Here is a 16,775-nt window from a genome sequence, read left to right on the forward strand (position 1 = left end):
TCCTGAGTGTGTGTGTCCTCAGAGTGTGTGTCCTGAGAGAGTGTGTCCTGAGTGTGTGTGTCCTGAGTGTGTGTCCTGAGTGTGTGTGTCCTCAGAGTGTGTGTCCTGAGAGAGTGTGTCCTGAGTGTGTGTGTCCTGAGTGTGTGTCCTGAGTGTGTGTGTCCTCAGAGTGTGTGTCCTGAGAGTGTGTGTCCTGAGAGAGTGTGTCCTGAGTGTGTGTCCTGAGAGTGTGTGTCCTGAGTGTGTGTGTCCTGAGTGTGTGTGTCCTGAGAGTGTGTGTCCTGAGAGAGTGTGTCCTGAGTGTGTGTCCTGAGAGTGTGTGTCCTGAGTGTGTGTGTCCTGAGTGTGTGTGTCCTGAGAGTGTGTGTCCTGAGTGTGTGTGTCCTGAGTGTGTGTGTCCTGAGAGTGTGTGTCCTGAGAGAGTGTGTCCTGAGTGTGTGTGTCCTGAGTGTGTGTCCTGAGTGTGTGTGTCCTCAGAGTGTGTGTCCTGAGAGAGTGTGTCCTGAGTGTGTGTGTCCTGAGTGTGTGTCCTGAGTGTGTGTGTCCTCAGAGTGTGTGTCCTGAGAGTGTGTGTCCTGAGAGAGTGTGTCCTGAGTGTGTGTCCTGAGTGTGTGTGTCCTCAGAGTGTGTGTCCTGAGAGAGTGTGTCCTGAGTGTGTGTGTCCTGAGTGTGTGTCCTGAGTGTGTGTGTCCTCAGAGTGTGTGTCCTGAGAGTGTGTGTCCTGAGAGTGTGTGTCCTGAGTGTGTGTGTCCTGAGTGTGTGTGTCCTGAGAGAGTGTGTCCTGAGTGTGTGTGTCCTGAGTGTGTGTCCTGAGTGTGTGTGTCCTCAGAGTGTGTGTCCTGAGAGTGTGTGTCCTGAGAGAGTGTGTCCTGAGTGTGTGTCCTGAGAGTGTGTGTCCTGAGTGTGTGTGTCCTGAGTGTGTGTGTCCTGAGAGTGTGTGTCCTGAGTGTGTGTGTCCTGAGTGTGTGTGTCCTGAGAGAGTGTGTGTGTCGTGTTGGAGCTGAACTTACCATCTGAACACACTCCATGAGGGGCAGACGCACCGACTGGTTCCCGCAGAGAGACACCACGCAGGCGGGGGTGTTGGCCGTGGTCTCCAGCAGCGCCAGGACCGCCTCCACACCCATACGGCTGGCCTGCAGCACAGCAACACGGGCTGAACCGCTTCTCCTCACACACACACACACACACACACCCCATGCACACACTCCCTCTGACATGTTTACGACGTCTCTGATTGGCTGTAAACAACCAGACTGGAAACTAACACGTCTCGTGTGAAACAATCAATGAAAGTAAAGATCAGTTTTCAATAATAAGACCAAAAAGCTGCGGATTCAGACAAAAACAGGAAGTAATAAATAATTTCTTTCTAAAAGCTGCAAAATGCTACTTATAAACATTTGATCAGAAGGTTCTGCTGGTGTGAACGTTTCCGTGTGGACCTACGAGGATGCGGTCGAAGGCTGACGGGGTCCCTCCTCTCTGGACGTGGCCCAGGATGGTGACCCGGGTGTCGAAGCCCAGACACCTGACGACCAGCTGTGGGGAAAGGAGGCGGGGCTGAGCGGGAAGCCCAGCTGCTGGGTGAACATGTAAAACTGCAGCAGTGAGGTGTGAATGAAAAGAGAGAGAGGGAAACAACAAAGCACAAGCAAGCCACTCCAGGTTTTCGGTCATGTTAGTGCAGAGAAGCTACCGGCAGGAACGTTGTCTAAACCAGATCAGGACCAGTTAGTTGGAGGGAGAAGCTACTGGAAAACGTGTGGTTTGCCGTGAGACAGCAGCTGCGGTGCGGTGAAGCGTGGCTGCAGAGAGCTTTTCAGAAACACAGCGACAGAGTGGAAGCCACGCCAGCACCAACACACACATCGGTACTTACATCTTTTACATATTCTGTGGTTATGGCTTTGTTGTTATGATCAATCGCCCCCTCTGCCACTATTATGATATTCAGCCTTTTCATTCCTGCGCGGCTCTACAGGAGGGCGTGTGGAGACACAACATGACAGAAAAACTCAGAGATGGCTGTGACGTGGGCTTTCAGAAGCACGGGCACCACATGATGAAGATGATGCCGTGTTATCGGCGCTTTGTTACAGGGAACGTCTAAAACAGCTGGGAGACGGAAGATGGCCTGTAAATCCGGATCATGAGGTAGCTTCCCATCAGGCAGCTCGCCGTGCTTCTGGCTTCCCCTTCCTCCACGCTGACATACTCACATCCTTGACATAACTAGAAGTTATTGGTTTCCCGTGCCTGTCAATGGCGCCCTCTGCTACTATGATAATGTTCAGCCGGGTTCCCCTGGAACGGGTCTGGATCATAGAACATCAGCATGTTTACATCACAGAAACATCACAATTACACGGAGTGTTACAGTAGAATAATATGACGTGTTACAGCAGAATAATACGTTGTGTTACAATAGAATAATACGCTGTGTTAACAGTAGAATAATAATACATGTTACAGCAGAATAATACGTTGTGTTACAGTAGAATAATACGCTGTGTTACAGTAGAATAATAATACATGTTACAGCAGAATAATACGTTGTGTTACAGTAAAATATTACGCTGTGTTACAGTAGAAATAATATGTTGTGTTAATAGTAAAATATTACGCTGTGTTACAGTAGAATAATACGTTGTGTTACAGTAGAATAATATGCTGTGTTACAGTAGAATAATACATTGTGTTAATAGTAGAAAAATACGCTGTGTTACAGTAGAATAATACGTTGTGTTACAGTAGAATAATACGTTGTGTTACAGTAGAATAATATGCTGTGTTACAGTAGAATAATACGCTGTGTTACAGTAGAAATAATATGTTGTGTTAATAGTAAAATATTACCCTGTGTTACAGTAGAATAATACGTTGTGTTACAGTAGAATAATATGCTGTGTTACAGTAGAATAATACGCTGTGTTACAGTAGAATAATATGCTGTGTTACAGTAGAATAATACGCTGTGTTACAGTAGAAATAATATGTTGTGTTAATAGTAAAATATTACGCTGTGTTACAGTAGAATAATACGTTGTGTTACAGTAGAATAATATGCTGTGTTACAGTAGAATAATACGCTGTGTTACAGTAGAATAATATGCTGTGTTACAGTAGAATAATACGCTGTGTTACAGTAGAAATAATATGTTGTGTTAATAGTAAAATATTACGCTGTGTTACAGTAGAATAATACGTTGTGTTACAGTAGAATAATATGCTGTGTTACAGTAGAACAATACGCTGTGTTATAGTAGAATAATACGCTGTGTTACAGTAGAATAATACGTTGTGTTACAGTAGAATAATACGTTGTGTTACAGTAGAATAATACGTTGTGTTACAGTAGAATAATACGTTGTGTTACAGTAGAATAATATGTTGTGTTACAGTAGAATAATACGTTGTGTTACAGTAGAATAATACGTTGTGTTACAGTAGAATAATATGTTGTGTTACAGTAGAATAATACGCTGTGTTACAGCAGAATAATACATTGTGTTACAGTAGAATAATACGCTGTGTTACAGTAGAATAATATGCTGTGTTACAGTAGAACAATACGCTGTGTTATAGTAGAATAATACGCTGTGTTACAGTAGAATAATACGTTGTGTTACAGTAGAATAATACGTTGTGTTACAGTAGAATAATACGTTGTGTTACAGTAGAATAATACGTTGTGTTACAGTAGAATGATACGCTGTGTTACAGTAGAATAATACGTTGTGTTACAGTAGAATAATACGTTGTGTTACAGTAGAATAATATGTTGTGTTACAGTAGAATAATACGCTGTGTTACAGCAGAATAATACATTGTGTTACAGTAGAATAATACGCTGTGTTACAGTAGAATAATATGTTGTGTTACAGTCAGGAGATATTAGATACTTGGGAATAAACATCTCACCCAGACTGTCAGACCTTATAAAGCTAAATTATGTCCCTCTACTAAAAACAGTTGAGGACGATCTCACGCGGTGGAAATCTTTACCCATATCACTAATGGGAAGAGTTGCAACTATAAAAATGATGATTCTACCTAAAATCAATTATCTGTTTTCAATGATCCCCATTAAACCTCCATCGACCTGGTTTAAATCGCTGGACTCTCATGTCACTAGATTTCTCTGGAAAGACAAACCACCACGGATTAGTCTAAAAACACTCCAGAAGACTAAAGATAGCGGTGGCTTAGACTTGCCTCATTTCCAGAATTACTTTATAAGCAATAGACTACAATACATCTCTAAATGGCTTAAACCTAGCTATCTAGATGAACCATGGCTTAATATAGAAGAAGCTATGTGTGAGGATATGGCAATTTCAGACCTGCCATTTATCAGCACAGCTGTCAAACGCCAAAAATGCTTTAAAAGCATTAATATCAGCTCCTCACTAATGGCCTGGTGGGAATTTCTTAAACTAACCAAATCCTTGCTTATTCCATGCAAACTTACACCTATTTGGAACAATCCCGACATCCAGCAAAACCGGAAAATGATAAACTTCCCTCAGTGGAAGAATAAAGGAATAAAACAGTTAGAACATTTAATAGAAAATGGGAACTTTCTCCCTTTTGATACAATTACTTCACGATATGAAATCAGCAGCACAAAATTCTTAGAATACCACCAACTTAAATCTATTATAGGTAAGAAATACACCCCTGATCAATTAAACTTGCAGCTACCTATCAGGGCTGCAGAATTCTTAAATCTCAATGCCCCGAAACTGTTATCCAAAATATATAGATTACTATCAAAGCTAGACGATTCCATATGTCTCCCAACTTCTAAATGGGAAGCAGACTTATCCAGTAACTTTGACCAAAATGAATGGTCACAAATCTGTTCAGATACATTTACAATGACTAAGAATTCAAACATGCAACTAATACAATTTAACATTCTGCATAGAAGTCATTATACAGGACACAGGATGTTCAGGATGGGTCTGTCACAATCAAACATCTGTCCACACTGCACTGGCAACACGACTGACAGCTACTACCATGCTTTGTGGTCTTGCCCACCTGTCCAGGAATTCTGGTTTCAGGTATGTAAAGATCTGTCAAATTGCTTCAAATGTAACATCCCTACAAACCCCAAACTGGGCCTACTGGGTTACTTGGGTGAAATTAACATAGAATTTAATTCTGCAAACTTAATCCTCACCAGTTTATGTATCGCAAAGAAAACTATCCTTCTAAACTGGAAAAGCAAACAAAGTCTGTGTATCCAGCAGTTCAGAAATCTCTTATTAGATCACATCAGTGTCGAGATGATGTCTGCCTCCTCAAGAGATCAGTCAGCTGAACTTTATTCCCTCTGGTCCCCTGTGATCAGCTCCATCACTTAGTATGGGGGGAGAATGTGACCTTATTGCGCTCGGGGTTGGTGGCCGGTTGGGGTTCTCTGGGGGCTGTGGGTCTGTGGTGGGCTCCTGGGGGGGGGGGGTTTGACTGCTCCATTGCTGGAGTGGCTAGGTTTCTAGCCCTACTGTGGACCTGGATGGGCCAGCGGCTGGAGTTGCCGCGCAGCGGCGGGGCGAGGTCGCTGGCGGGGGATGGGTTGGCGGGCGTGACTCCGTAACGGGCGCCTGTGCCGCCGTGGGGTGGGCTGGGCGGGGTCCCGGGCTCCGGTGCCCGGGGTTGTCCCCTGTCTCTTGGGGGTGGGGGGTCGGCTTGTGCCGGGGGGGGGCTGGGCTGACCTGGACCTGCCGCTGCGGCGGCGGGCAGGTACGTGCTCTGGTGCCTGGTTACGACCCTGGGACTTGTTGAGTGGGGGGTGTTTGATAGTGTGGATGGGATGTGAGTGTGTATGGAGGGATGTGTGTAGGGGGTGTGCGTTGAGGACTGGTGGCGGTACATAGGTATGTGGATGTGTGTGGGTGGGGAAGTGTGATGATGCGTGTGTGGGGGGGGTGTCGTGGTGTCTGTGGGGGGGGGTAGTGCCGTGTGTGTAGGGGAGTGGGGTGATGCGTGTATGTGGGGAGTGGCGGTGGTGCATGTATACGGGTGTGTGTAGGGGGGGGGAGGGGGGGGGAGGGGGGGCGTGCTGTCTGTGTGTGTGTGGGGGGGGGCAGGGGTGTATGTATGGGGGAGTGGGTGGTGCATGTGTGTGGTAGGTTGGTGGATAAGTGTAGATATGATGGATGGGAGTGGGGGAGATTTGGATGTGACGTGGGGGTCAGGAGGATGGTTTTAAGGGTGGGCTGAACGAGTGGCTGGGTGGACCTGAATGTGTCTGGAAGTGTGTGTGTGTGTGTGTGTGGCTGTAGGTGTGTGCTGAGGCAGTGTGAGGTGCCGATGTGTGGACAAGGTGGGGACTTCATGTCCCCAGGTGGGGGTGTCCTCTGTGAGTGAGGGGGCGGTGGACAATCGGTCTGGGATTCCCCTTCTGCCGCCCCGCCTCCTCTTTGTCCTCGTGCCCCCCTTCTGCATGTGGTGAGTTGGTCCCCTCTTGGGTCGGTGATGACTCTCTGGTTAGAGTCGCCGAAGGCTCTGGTTACGGGGATGGCTGTCCCCGGCTTGTCCTGGTCCTTGGGGGGCCCTGGGAGTAGGGGGCATGCCCAGTGCTGCGGGCGGCTCACCTTCTGGAGGAAAGCTCACTTTCCTCCAGACTTAAATCCCTCAACCCCTCTTCCTCCCCGCTCCCCATCACACACAGGCAGGGTATTGGGAGGTGTGCACGTGGCGCTGGGTGGTGAGAAAGGCCATCAAGGTGGTCTTGATCGCTGCACCCAGCCTCGGCTCACCTCCCAGTTTTAATTACACTTAGACACCAAACACCAAAACACTGACGACTCACATGATTAGGGGGAAGAGCATGCGGTGTATGGTGGGGGGGCTGCTTAGGTGGTCCCTCTCCCAACACCGCGTGGCACTTCCCTCAGTTTTAATTGCAACTAATACATACTTCACAATCAGTCATAAGCGGGGGGGGGGGGCAGGGACGATAGGGTCTTCTCATGCCCCTGCTCTCGGGGCTTTACTGGGGGGGGGGGGTACGGGTGGGGGAAGAGTGCCGTCCATTAGGCCTAAGTCTGGGCTGGCCTGGCTGTAGGAGGGTTGTCGCCGGCCCTGGGGGGGTGCTGGGTCGGCTGCATCTGTGGGGTGGTGGGGGGGACGCTGGGAGTGGTGGGCGGTAATTATGGGGGCCCTGATCGGGGCCATCCTGTCCTCTGCCCCCTCTGAGGTATCTCACATGGGACATGATGGAGGGGTGAGGTGAGGATGTGTGGGAGTGGGTGTATGGGGTTACAGATGGATGGTGGGAAGGCTGGGGGGGGGTTAGGGTTGGGGATATAGGTGGGTAGGGGATAGGGATGTGTGAGGATGAGTAGATGTGTGTGTGGAGGGGTATGTTGGCGCGTGGGTTGTATTGGGGTGTGCCTGTGTTGGAGGAGTGAGGGTATGTGTGTGTAGGGGGGGGTGTATATGCGGAATGGGATGTGTGAGTGAGGGTGAAGTTTGGAGGGGGGCTATGGGTGGTGGAGGGGTGTTTGGTGGGGCATGTGTGGTTGGGTAGAAGTAGAGGGATGGGGTGGCGGGGTGTGAGCGTGTGTGTGGGGGGGGGTGAGCGTGTGTGGGGGCGGGGGCGATTGGGGTTCGTGTGACTTGGTATGGGTGAGTGAGTAGAGGTGGGGTGGGGTTGTATATGTGATGGATGATGTGCATGGATTGCAGAGGGTTGTGTGGATGGGGGTTGAGAGGGGAGTGCGTGTTGGGGGGGGGGGGGGGGGGGTGTCCTGTACCCGGGGGCGCAGCTGGTGCGCTGGGGTGCGACCTGGCTGCCGCTGGGTGGCGGTCTGGGGATCCTGGTCCTCCGTCGGTGTGGGCTGGGCCCTCTGCCTGCGGGGGTGGGGGGCTGCTCTCGGGCTCTTGGGGCCCTGGGGCCTGCGCTCTGTCTGCCCTAGGTGGCCGGTGCCCGGCGGGATCGGCCCTTGCCGGCCTGGGCCTGCTGGGGCCTGTTCCCCCTGACTGCGGGGGACTCTGGTTGGGCACCTCCTTCGCCACCTCCTGGGCAGATGCATGGCTGGCTCTGGAGTGGGGGGGTTGGGATCTGTACCTGGGGGTGACTGTCGGTTACCCGGGTCTCTGGGTTCTCCTGGCCTTCCTCTAGCTGTAGGCGGGCGGGGTCACATTGGCATGATCACTCTTCTCTAAACACGTTCCACTCTAAATGTTCTGCATGAATGTTCTGCATGTGTCACAGTCACTGAGTCATCCAGCAAGTTTATTCACTAACAGCAGGTACCTCTCTTTCTGTCTTTTTGACTTAACTTGCTAGTTTCTGGTCCTCATGATTGTCAACGGTTTTGTTCTCCACGAATCTTGAGTTGGCTTGTGTGGGTGTATATATTTATGTGTGTGGGTGGGTATGTGTGTGTACTTATGTGTATGTGTATGTGTATGTATGTATGTGTATGGATATGTATATATGTATGCATATGTGTGAGTGTATGTGTATGTATGTATATGTATGTGTATGTATGTGAGTATGTATATGTGTATATATGTATATATATATATATATATATATATATATATATATATATATATATATATATATATATATATATATATATATATATGTGTGTGTATGTATGTATATATGTATATATATAATGTATGTGCGAGTGTATATACATATATATGTAGGTGGGTATGTATGTGCATATACATGTATGCATTGATCTTTTTTTTTTTGTTTTTTATGTTCTCTTTTCTGTTCTCTTTCTGCCTCTTTCCTGTCCTTTCCGGTCGGGTCCAGCAGCATAAACTCTGTAATACAAGCTATTATACAAAACAAATTGAAAAATAAAATAAGAATCAAGAAATACAAGGGGATCATTACATCTACAAAAGTTCCCCTTGGCAAAATAAATTTGCTCAGCAGAACACAGCATCCAGACCATCAGTCTGCTTGCTTAAATGCTGGACAAGAAAAAAAAAAAATTTAAAAAAAAAAAAAAAAAAAAAAAAAAAAGAATAATACGTTGTGTTACAGTAGAATAATATGCTGTGTTACAGTACAATGATACGTTGTGTTAATGGTAGAATAATACGCTGTGTTACAGTAGAATAATACGTTGTGTTACAGTAGAATAATATCCTGTGTTACAGTAGAATAATACGTTGTGTTACAGTAGAATAATACGCTGTGTTACAGTAGAACAATACGCTGTGTTACAGTAGAAATAATACGTTACAGTAGAATAATACGTTGTGTTACAGTAAAATAATATGTGTTACAGTAGAATAATACGTTGTTACAGTAGAACAATATGCGGTATTACAGTAGAATACTACGCTGTGTTACAGTAGAATAATATGTTACAGTAGAATAATACGCTGTGTTACAGTAGAATAATATGTTACAGTAGAATAATACGCTGTGTTACAGCAGAATAATACGTTGTGTTAACAGTAGAATAATACGCTGTGTTACAGTAGAATAATGCGCTGTGTTACAGTAGAATAATACCCTGTGTTACAGTAGAATAATACGATGTGTTACAGTAGAATACTATGGTGTGTTACAGTAGAATAATACGCTGTGTTACAGTAGAATAATACGTTGTGTTACAGTAGGATAATACGCTGTGTTACAGTAGAATAATACGCTGTGTTACAGTAGAATAATATGCCTTCTTACAGTAGAATAATATGCTGTGTTACAGCAGAATAATACGTTGTGTTACAGTAGAATAATATGCTGTGTTACAGTACAATGATACGTTGTGTTAATGGTAGAATAATACGCTGTGTTACAGTAGAATAATACGTTGTGTTACAGTAGAATAATATGCTGTGTTACAGTAGAATAATACGTTGTGTTACAGTAGAATAATACGCTGTGTTACAGTAGAACAATACGCTGTGTTACAGTAGAAATAATACGTTACAGTAGAATAATACGTTGTGTTACAGTAAAATAATATGTGTTACAGTAGAATAATACGTTGTTACAGTAGAACAATATGCGGTATTACAGTAGAATACTACACTGTGTTACAGTAGAATAATATGTTACAGTAGAATAATACGCTGTGTTACAGTAGAATATGTTACAGTAGAATAATACGCTGTGTTACAGCAGAATAATACGTTGTGTTAACAGTAGAATAATACGCTGTGTTACAGTAGAATAATGCGCTGTGTTACAGTAGAATAATACCCTGTGTTACAGTAGAATAATACGATGTGTTACAGTAGAATAATATGATGTGTTACAGTAGAATAATACGCTGTGTTACAGTAGAATAATACGCTGTGTTACAGTAGAATAATACGATGTGTTACAGTAGAATAATATGATGTGTTACAGTAGAATAATACGCTGTGTTACAGTAAAATAATACGCTGTGTTACAGTAGAATAATATGTGTTACAGTAGAATAATACGCTGTGTTACAGTAGAATAATATGTGTTACAGTAGAATAATACCCTGTGTTACAGTAGAATAATACGTTGTGTTACAGCAGAATAATACGCTGTGTTACCGTAGAATAATACATTGTGTTACAGTAGAATAATACGTTGTGTTAACAGTAGAATAATACGCTCTGTTACAGTAGAATAATACGCTGTGTTACAGTAGCATAATACGTTGTGTTACAGTAGAATAATATGCTGTGTTACAGTAGAATAATACGTTGTTACAGTAGAACAATATGCGGTATTACAGTAGAATACTACGCTGTGTTACAGTAGAATAATATGCTGTGTTACAGTAGAATAATACGCTGTGTTACAGTAGAATGATATGCTGTGTTACAGTAGAATATTACGTTGTGTTACAGTAGAATAATACGCTGTGTTACAGTAGAACAATATGATGTTACAGTAGAATAATATGCTGTGTTACAGTAGAATAATACGTTGTGTTATAGTAGAATAATACGCTGTGTTACAGGAGAATAATACGCCGTGTTACAGTAGAATAATATGATGTGTTACAGCAGAATAATATGATGTGTTACAGTAGAATAATACGCTGTGTTACAGTAGAATAATATGTTACAGTAGAACAATACGCTGTGTTACAGCAGAATAATACGTTGTATTAACAGTAGAATGATATGCTGTGTTACAGTAGAATAATATGCTGTGTTACAGTAGAATAATACGTTGTGTTACAGCAGAATAATACGCTGTGTTACAGTAGAATAATACATTGTGTTACAGTAGAATAATATGATGTGTTACAGTAGAATAATACGCTGTGTTACAGTAGCATAATACGTTGTGTTACAGTAGAATAATATGCTGTGTTACAGTAGAATAATACGTTGTTACAGTAGAACAATATGCGGTATTACAGTAGAATACTACGCTGTGTTACAGTAGAATAATATGCTGTGTTACAGTAGAATAATACGCTGTGTTACAGTAGAATGATATGCTGTGTTACAGTAGAATATTACGTTGTGTTACAGTAGAATAATACGCTGTGTTACAGTAGAACAATACGCTGTGTTACAGTAGAACAATATGATGTTACAGTAGAATAATATGCTGTGTTACAGTAGAATAATACGTTGTGTTATAGTAGAATAATACGCTGTGTTACAGGAGAATAATACGCCGTGTTACAGTAGAATAATATGATGTGTTACAGCAGAATATGATGTGTTACAGTAGAATAATACGCTGTGTTACAGTAGAATAATATGTTACAGTAGAACAATACGCTGTGTTACAGCAGAATAATACGTTGTATTAACAGTAGAATGATATGCTGTGTTACAGTAGAATAATATGCTGTGTTACAGTAGAATAATACGTTGTGTTACAGCAGAATAATACGCTGTGTTACAGTAGAATAATACATTGTGTTACAGTAGAATAATATGATGTGTTACAGTAGAATAATATGCTGTGTTACAGTAGAATAATACGTTGTGTTATAGTAGAATAATACGCTGTGTTACAGGAGAATAATACGCCGTGTTACAGTAGAATAATACGCTGTGTTACAGTAGAATAATACGTTGTGTTACAGTAGAATAATATGCTGTGTTACAGTAGAATAATACGTTGTTACAGTAGAACAATATTCGGTATTACAGTAGAATAATACGCTGTGTTACAGTAGAATAATACGCTGTGTTACAGTAGAATGATACGTTGTGTTACAGTAGAATATTACGTTGTGTTACAGTAAAATAATACGCTGTGTTACAGTAGAATAATATGATGTTACAGTAGAATAATACCCTGTGTTACAGTAGAATAATATGTGTTACAGTAGAATAATACCCTGTGTTACAGTAGAATAATATGTGTCACAGCAGAATAATATGATGTGTTACAGTAGAATAATACGCTGTGTTACAGTAGAATAATATGTTACAGTAGAATAATACGCTGTGTTACAGCAGAATAATACGTTGTGTTAACAGTAGAATAATACGCTGTGTTACAGTAGAATAATGCGCTGTTACAGTAGAATAATACCCTGTGTTACAGTAGAATAATACGATGTGTTACAGTAGAATAATATGATGTGTTACAGTAGAATAATACGTTGTGTTATAGTAGAATAATATGCTGTGTTACAGTACAATGATACGTTGTGTTAATGGTAGAATAATACGCTGTGTTACAGTAGAATAATACGTTGTGTTACAGTAGAATAATATCCTGTGTTACAGTAGAATAATACGTTGTGTTACAGTAGAATAATACGCTGTGTTACAGTAGAACAATACGCTGTGTTACAGTAGAAATAATACGTTACAGTAGAATAATACGTTGTGTTACAGTAAAATAATATGTGTTACAGTAGAATAATACGTTGTTACAGTAGAACAATATGCGGTATTACAGTAGAATACTACGCTGTGTTACAGTAGAATAATATGTTACAGTAGAATACGCTGTGTTACAGTAGAATAATATGTTACAGTAGAATAATACGCTGTGTTACAGCAGAATAATACGTTGTGTTAACAGTAGAATAATACGCTGTGTTACAGTAGAATAATGCGCTGTGTTACAGTAGAATAATACCCTGTGTTACAGTAGAATAATACGATGTGTTACAGTAGAATACTATGGTGTGTTACAGTAGAATAATACGCTGTGTTACAGTAGAATAATACGTTGTGTTACAGTAGGATAATACGCTGTGTTACAGTAGAATAATACGCTGTGTTACAGTAGAATAATATGCCTTCTTACAGTAGAATAATATGCTGTGTTACAGCAGAATAATACGTTGTGTTACAGTAGAATAATATGCTGTGTTACAGTAGAATAATATGCTGTGTTACAGTACAATGATACGTTGTGTTAATGGTAGAATAATACGCTGTGTTACAGTAGAATAATATGCTGTGTTACAGTAGAATAATACGTTGTGTTACAGTAGAATAATACGCTGTGTTACAGTAGAACAATACGCTGTGTTACAGTAGAAATAATACGTTACAGTAGAATAATACGTTGTGTTACAGTAAAATAATATGTGTTACAGTAGAATAATACGTTGTTACAGTAGAACAATATGCGGTATTACAGTAGAATACTACGCTGTGTTACAGTAGAATAATATGTTACAGTAGAATAATACGCTGTGTTACAGTAGAATATGTTACAGTAGAATAATACGCTGTGTTACAGCAGAATAATACGTTGTGTTAACAGTAGAATAATACGCTGTGTTACAGTAGAATAATGCGCTGTGTTACAGTAGAATAATACCCTGTGTTACAGTAGAATAATACGATGTGTTACAGTAGAATAATATGATGTGTTACAGTAGAATAATACGCTGTGTTACAGTAGAATAATACGCTGTGTTACAGTAGAATAATACGATGTGTTACAGTAGAATAATATGATGTGTTACAGTAGAATAATACGCTGTGTTACAGTAAAATAATACGCTGTGTTACAGTAGAATAATATGTGTTACAGTAGAATAATACGCTGTGTTACAGTAGAATAATATGTGTTACAGTAGAATAATACGTTGTGTTAACAGTAGAATAATACGCTCTGTTACAGTAGAATAATACGCTGTGTTACAGTAGCATAATACGTTGTGTTACAGTAGAATAATATGCTGTGTTACAGTAGAATAATACGTTGTGTTACAGCAGAATAATACGCTGTGTTACCGTAGAATAATACATTGTGTTACAGTAGAATAATACGTTGTGTTAACAGTAGAATAATACGCTCTGTTACAGTAGAATAATACGCTGTGTTACAGTAGCATAATACGTTGTGTTACAGTAGAATAATATGCTGTGTTACAGTAGAATAATACGTTGTTACAGTAGAACAATATGCGGTATTACAGTAGAATACTACGCTGTGTTACAGTAGAATAATATGCTGTGTTACAGTAGAATAATACGCTGTGTTACAGTAGAATGATATGCTGTGTTACAGTAGAATATTACGTTGTGTTACAGTAGAATAATACGATGTGTTACAGTAGAATAATATGATGTGTTACAGTAGAATAATACGCTGTGTTACAGTAGAATAATACGCTGTGTTACAGTAGAATAATACGATGTGTTACAGTAGAATAATATGATGTGTTACAGTAGAATAATACGCTGTGTTACAGTAAAATAATACGCTGTGTTACAGTAGAATAATATGTGTTACAGTAGAATAATACGCTGTGTTACAGTAGAATAATATGTGTTACAGTAGAATAATACCCTGTGTTACAGTAGAATAATACGTTGTGTTACAGCAGAATAATACGCTGTGTTACCGTAGAATAATACATTGTGTTACAGTAGAATAATACGTTGTGTTAACAGTAGAATAATACGCTCTGTTACAGTAGAATAATACGCTGTGTTACAGTAGCATAATACGTTGTGTTACAGTAGAATAATATGCTGTGTTACAGTAGAATAATACGTTGTTACAGTAGAACAATATGCGGTATTACAGTAGAATACTACGCTGTGTTACAGTAGAATAATATGCTGTGTTACAGTAGAATAATACGCTGTGTTACAGTAGAATGATATGCTGTGTTACAGTAGAATATTACGTTGTGTTACAGTAGAATAATACGCTGTGTTACAGTAGAACAATATGATGTTACAGTAGAATAATATGCTGTGTTACAGTAGAATAATACGTTGTGTTATAGTAGAATAATACGCTGTGTTACAGGAGAATAATACGCCGTGTTACAGTAGAATAATATGATGTGTTACAGCAGAATAATATGATGTGTTACAGTAGAATAATACGCTGTGTTACAGTAGAATGATATGTTACAGTAGAACAATACGCTGTGTTACAGCAGAATAATACGTTGTATTAACAGTAGAATGATATGCTGTGTTACAGTAGAATAATATGCTGTGTTACAGTAGAATAATACGTTGTTACAGTAGAACAATATTCGGTATTACAGTAGAATAATACGCTGTGTTACAGTAGAATAATACGCTGTGTTACAGTAGAATGATACGTTGTGTTACAGTAGAATATTACGTTGTGTTACAGTAAAATAATACGCTGTGTTACAGTAGAATAATATGATGTTACAGTAGAATAATACCCTGTGTTACAGTAGAATAATATGTGTTACAGTAGAATAATACCGTGTTACAGTAGAATAATATGTGTCACAGCAGAATAATATGATGTGTTACAGTAGAATAATACGCTGTGTTACAGTAGAATAATATGTTACAGTAGAATAATACGCTGTGTTACAGCAGAATAATACGTTGTGTTAACAGTAGAATAATACGCTGTGTTACAGTAGAATAATGCGCTGTTACAGTAGAATAATACCCTGTGTTACAGTAGAATAATACGATGTGTTACAGTAGAATAATATGATGTGTTACAGTAGAATAATATGTGTTACAGTAGAATAATACGCTGTGTTACAGTAGAATAATACGTTGTGTTATAGTAGAATAATACGCTGTGTTACAGGAGAATAATACGCCGTGTTACAGTAGAATAATACGCTGTGTTACAGTAGAATAATACGTTGTGTTACAGTAGAATAATATGCTGTGTTACAGTACAATAATACGTTGTTACAGTAGAACAATATTCGGTATTACAGTAGAATACTACGCTGTGTTACAGTAGAATAATACGCTGTGTTACAGTAGAATACGCTCTGTTACAGTAGAATAATATGTTACAGAAGAATAATACGCTGTGTTAACAGTAGAATAATACGTTGTGTTACAGTAGAATATTACGTTGTGTTACAGAAGAATAATACGCTGTGTTACAGTAGAATAATACGCTGTGTTACAGTAGAATAATACGTTGTGTTATAGTAGAATAATACGCTGTGTTACAGGAGAATAATACGCCGTGTTACAGTAGAATAATACGCTGTGTTACAGTAGAATAATACGTTGTGTTACAGTAGAATAATATGCTGTGTTACAGTAGAATAATACGTTGTTACAGTAGAACAATATTCGGTATTACAGTAGAATACTACGCTGTGTTACAGTAGAATAATACGCTGTGTTACAGTAGAATGATACGCTGTGTTACAGTAGAATATTACGTTGTGTTACAGAAGAATAATACGCTGTGTTACAGTAGAATAATATGATGTTACAGTAGAATAATACCCTGTGTTACAGTAGAATAATATGATGTGTTACAGTAGAATAATACCCTGTGTTACAGCAGAATAATATGTGTTACAGCAGAATAATATGATGTGTTACAGTAGAATAATACGCTGTGTTACAGTAGAATAATATGTTACAGTAGAATAATACGC

General features: G+C 40.5%; 1 protein-coding gene across 1 annotated transcript in view; it reads right to left on the reverse strand.

Moving 5' to 3' along the window:
* Positions 1-1,010: 1,010 nt before the first annotated feature.
* The window catches only part of LOC306770673 (ATP-dependent 6-phosphofructokinase, platelet type-like), a gene marked incomplete at its 3' end in the record, with an annotated part of 43,200 nt that continues 27,435 nt past the window's right edge, over positions 1,011-16,775 (reverse strand). The window contains exons 7-9 of the mRNA XM_079259570.1: positions 1,883-1,978; positions 1,450-1,542; positions 1,011-1,136 (exon numbers count right to left, since the gene is read on the reverse strand). Of these exons, the coding sequence (XP_079115696.1) occupies positions 1,011-1,136; positions 1,450-1,542; positions 1,883-1,978 (315 nt within the window). The remainder of the gene's footprint in view (positions 1,137-1,449; positions 1,543-1,882; positions 1,979-16,775) is intronic.

Source organism: Telmatherina bonti (genome assembly GCF_933228915.1).
Source record: "Telmatherina bonti genome assembly, chromosome: 20".
Lineage (NCBI taxonomy): Eukaryota > Metazoa > Chordata > Actinopteri > Atheriniformes > Telmatherinidae > Telmatherina > Telmatherina bonti.